Consider the following 4,300-nt stretch of genomic DNA (forward strand, 5'->3'; position numbering starts at 1 on the left):
ATTGTTGGAGTTTGTGTCAAAAGCAAAATTTGTGATATATACATACCCGCCGGACTTTACTAATATACCTGAATTAAATTTACCTCACTACTACCCTACCCTAGTTCTACGTTCACAATATACTTACTCTAGATTTAAGAAGACCCCCTGTTATTAAGCATACTTACCTTTTTTTTGTTAGATGTTAGGACTTAGTATTAGGATGATTAGCTTTAAGAAATAGATGTAAGAAAATGAATTTAGAATAAATTGTAGTTATAAAATGGGAATGTTGACCCTTTCATTTAGTTAGGACGGCAAGCAGGAACTTTTATAATGGCTTATTTTTTTTATTGAACTTTTTTCATTTTTTGTTGATTTTCAGTTTATTTAAAGCATTTAATGTAACGCTTTTCCCAGTTTTTTTTGGTATCTGGCTTTTTTTTTAGTTTTTTTGTCCGTTCGTGAAGACGTTTGACAGGCATGACTGTTTCTCTGCTACGGCGCGGGGAACAGTAGTGAATGAAAGAATCCCGGCAGCCGACATGACTAGCCATAGTGCACCCCATTGTGTCATGCCGACTGCATCCACTGCTGCTCCCACAGTATGTGTACCATAACAAATCCACACACAAAACACAAATTTACTCTTCTTCTCCAGAACGAAAAAGTTTAAAATTTTTCCTATTTTCAAGATTCGCCTAAGCAGCTAATTAAATGATATAAAATGAAAAAAAAATTAACCAGGAAACAATATAAATTAGAATGAGATATGATTGTATATATTTATTCTAAGATTTCCTGAAATTTATTTCGTTCTCCCGAATCTTTACGTGAAATCTTGATTATATGAATATAAGTATATATGTATATACATACAGTGGTGGTCAAAAGTGGATGAATGGCGTTTCCTTTTCAATATTTACAATAAATTTTTTTTTTGATATTTTTTATTTTATAAAAATATGGTTCACTTTCAAACCTAATAAAGAATTTAGAAAACTTCCACAAATTTTTATTCAAACTTCGAGCTTTTTAACCAGAATTTTTATAATTTGTTTGGGTATGCAGTTAACAGGCTAATAAAATCTTAGTAAAATAAGTGCAAGTTTTGAGCGGCTAAAAGATCGCGTTGATTTTTAATATTATTTGTTTTTTTTTGTTGACGGCGTTTTGCACTGTTTTCCTATAAACAGGAATTAGGTACTTGTGAAAGAATATGCGGAAGGCCGTTTGCAAAAAAAAATAAAACAGTCACCACCAGCTTTCCTAAATTTCGCTATTTATATGAAAAAACCGCCAAATCCGTCAGCAAAAAAAAAAATAATTACGATTTTTAGCCGCTCCAAATTTGCATTTCTTTTACTAAAGTTTTATACGCCTGTTATCTGCATACCCAAAAAATTAATAAAATTTTTTTATAAATTCTGTATAAAGTTTGAAAATGTGTGTTGTGGCTACAAGTTACTTTTAGAAAATAGCTATGTATAATTTAAATGTTGCGATATGAATACCCTAATTACCGCAGGTAAATGAAAAAGACTCAAAATATTAAGAAAATTACTCCAGTTAGAGTAAACGTGTTTATTTGTTCGCCGTCGTAATCCAAGTGAAAGAGTCAAACTTAAGCGATATAGCAAATGCATAAAGTGTCGCTAAGAAGGACAGCGTAAGAAGGAAATGATGAGAACATTAGTTTTAGTTCGCTCTTTGCGATGTTTTGCTGTTTTATGAATATGCTTGTCAATATAATGATAATTCATAGTTTGCATGTGCAATAAAATATTAAAGTTAAAATTTAAGTTTATTTAATTCCAATATTTTGGTTACATATAATACGGGAACATTCTCCCCACCAAGAACAACTATTCTTAATCTGGGTAGACACAAGAGGAAGGACGTCCTATAGTTGGGAGTGTTCTAGTCGAGTTTTTTACTCCGATATGCTCCGACTCACAGCGTCTTCAGCCTCGGGTTCCATCACCTCGCCCCTTAGTCCAATAAGCTGAGGATCATGGTGTTCAGAACTATCCATTGTTTCATCTAGGGGTAAAAAACAAATTTTTGAAATAGGTCTTTTTATAAATTTGTGTTTAGTAAACTGACACTACGCGCACTCGCCCATTCTTTCTGGGATTCACTTCCTAAATACGCCCAAAGCACGTCTGCTACAAGAACTAGGTCGTTAATTTTTGCATCGACTTGGGGATGAAGGCACTTAGGACGAGCTTGCAAACGATTGAGGTACTCGTTGTACCAGTGTTTCCAAAAATGCTGCTTGATTTTTTCAATTGCTTTCCATCGGCATATTCGATTGATGTTAACCTCCAGAAGGGTTTCTTCTTGCACGCAGCTGATGGGTTCGCATATCAAGAAATCTCCGGGGGTCAATCCGCTGACATCTCGTGGATCAAATGATAAAGGGCAAAGTGGCCTAGAGTTTAGGCATCCTTCAATCTGTGAAAGCAAAGTGGTTAATTCTTCGAAACTTAAAGTTCGGTCATGCACATCGCGTTTTAGATGGTGCTTCATGAGCTTAAATCCTGCTTCCCACAGACCACCAAAATTTGGGGAAGCAGGTGGGATAAAGTGCCAATCAGTTCCAGAACTTGAAAAACTTTCACGTAAATTTTTTGGCATTGAAAGTTGACTTCGGTATAGCAAGACTTTTAATTCCTTTGATGCACCTACAAAATTTGTGCCGCAGTCGGAATACAAATCAGTACACGCCCCTCGTCTGACAACAAAGCGGCGAAAGGCTGCTAAGAAAGAGCTTGTTGTTAAATCCAACACTGCTTCTAGGTGTATGGCTTTGGTGCTCATGCATACAAAGAGACAGACATAGCCTTTTGTGATAGCAGCGCTTCTTTATGTTGAATTGTTTATGAGTATAGCTCCAGCGTAATCAACACCACTATGTTTGAAAGGCCTAGTTAAATTTAGGCGAACAGAGGGGAGATCACCCATCTCTTGTTGAGATGCTTTGGCAGCATAACGGAAACAAGTTATACACCTGCTTATAATAGTTTTAGCTTGACCGACTCCAGACAAAGGGCCTGTTCGAGGCACGTAATAAAAGCGGCATTTCTGCCGTACTGATGAAAAATGGCAACATTGTTGCAACTGTCCAACTGAAAACACATTGCTGGAAATTCACACAGACCGTGATACTTTAATTATTCGCGCAACACTGCGGTTGTGATTGCAACTCGAACAAGCCCAAAATCCAAATTTCGCGACCGACATAAGACATAGCTAAAGTGATTTCACCATGTAAAGTACGCTCATGTGCGTCTAAGATTATAAGCTTAGATAAAGGATTCGATTTGGTTAGAACCGCCGGAAATTTCATGTCAGGGGGTAAATTAGAGCGGAGGATACCCTTCTCATCAATGAAAGGTGATAATTTAAGTAAAGGTTTTTCTTTCGTTTCTTTTTGACTGCGCAATTCAGAAATGATGTGGGTGAAGTCAATTTGCTGAGTCAATTTTATGAGACAAATTTTGGTTTCGAGAATTTCTCTGGCAGTCAAAATTCCAAGATGGCCCTATGCTACGCCTACAATTCTTAAAGAATCGAAAACAAAAAGAGATAACACGCAATAACTTTTTCAGCGTGGAGAATCTAACCAAAAATTCAGGATATTGAGCGCCTGTCATGTGGCTAACCACTTTAATTTTTCGCTCTTCTAAGGTTGATTGAAGGTTGCTAGGAAGTTTTGGCCATTGATTTTCGGATTGGGTAAGAAACTTAGGACCTCGCCAACAGATTTCTTTAGCTTTTAGTTCTTCTGGAAGCAAGCCTCTCGATGCGCAATCGGCCGGGGTTTCAGCCGATGCACATTAGGTCAAATGATTCATTTGGCTGAGCGAAAGTCCAATTTCATAAAGGCAGTTTTACATTATTTTTTGTTGCCATTCTGTAGGGAATACTCCAAAATAACAGAAACTTCACTTAGTTTTTGTAAAATAAAAAACACCGTTAGACAGCAATAAACCAAAGTTACACTTTCAGAACGTTATTGATACGTTGTTTGCGCAACCAGTTTATTTTGTAAGTTTCAAGAGCATTTTTTTTTTTAAGTTCGAATAATTAAAGAAAAATTTTAAAAATAAAACAAAACTATAAGTGAGAACCTATGCCCCAATTTAAAAAAAGTGACTTTTTATCATTTGTTTGCAAAAAACTGACTTATTTGCATAACTGATTTATTTCCATTTACGATTTTATGTAAGCTTTTACAATTTTGTTAACTTTCGGCAAACGAAATGGAAACGGAAATGGATAAATTAAGATGTAATGAGTTGATTTTATTTTACTT

At 35.7% G+C, this 4,300-nt stretch overlaps 1 protein-coding gene across 1 annotated transcript; it reads right to left on the reverse strand.

Annotated features, from left to right (window-relative positions):
• Positions 1-1,744: 1,744 nt before the first annotated feature.
• Positions 1,745-3,883, reverse strand: LOC118755050. The gene is made up of 2 exons (XM_036489908.1): positions 2,086-3,883; positions 1,745-2,022 (listed from the first exon to the last, which is right to left on the reverse strand). Exons 1-2 carry the CDS (start codon positions 2,800-2,802, stop codon positions 1,972-1,974), a joined length of 768 nt encoding a protein of 255 aa, XP_036345801.1. The 5' UTR covers positions 2,803-3,883; the 3' UTR covers positions 1,745-1,971.
• Between the last annotated feature and the right edge of the window lie 417 nt (positions 3,884-4,300).

The sequence above is a fragment of the Rhagoletis pomonella genome, unplaced genomic scaffold (assembly GCF_013731165.1).
Source record: "Rhagoletis pomonella isolate Grant_MI unplaced genomic scaffold, Rhpom_1.0 Rhpom_scaffold_05196, whole genome shotgun sequence".
NCBI lineage: Eukaryota > Metazoa > Arthropoda > Insecta > Diptera > Tephritidae > Rhagoletis > Rhagoletis pomonella.

Coding starts and splice junctions, on each gene's coding strand:
- LOC118755050 (XM_036489908.1), bottom strand. CDS start 2,802: ATGAGCACCAAAGCCATACACCTAGAAGCAGTGTTGGATTTAACAACA. Junction 2,023..2,085: donor AATGGGCGAGTGCGCGTAGT/GTCAGTTTACTA, acceptor TTTTACCCCTAG/ATGAAACAATGGATAGTTCT.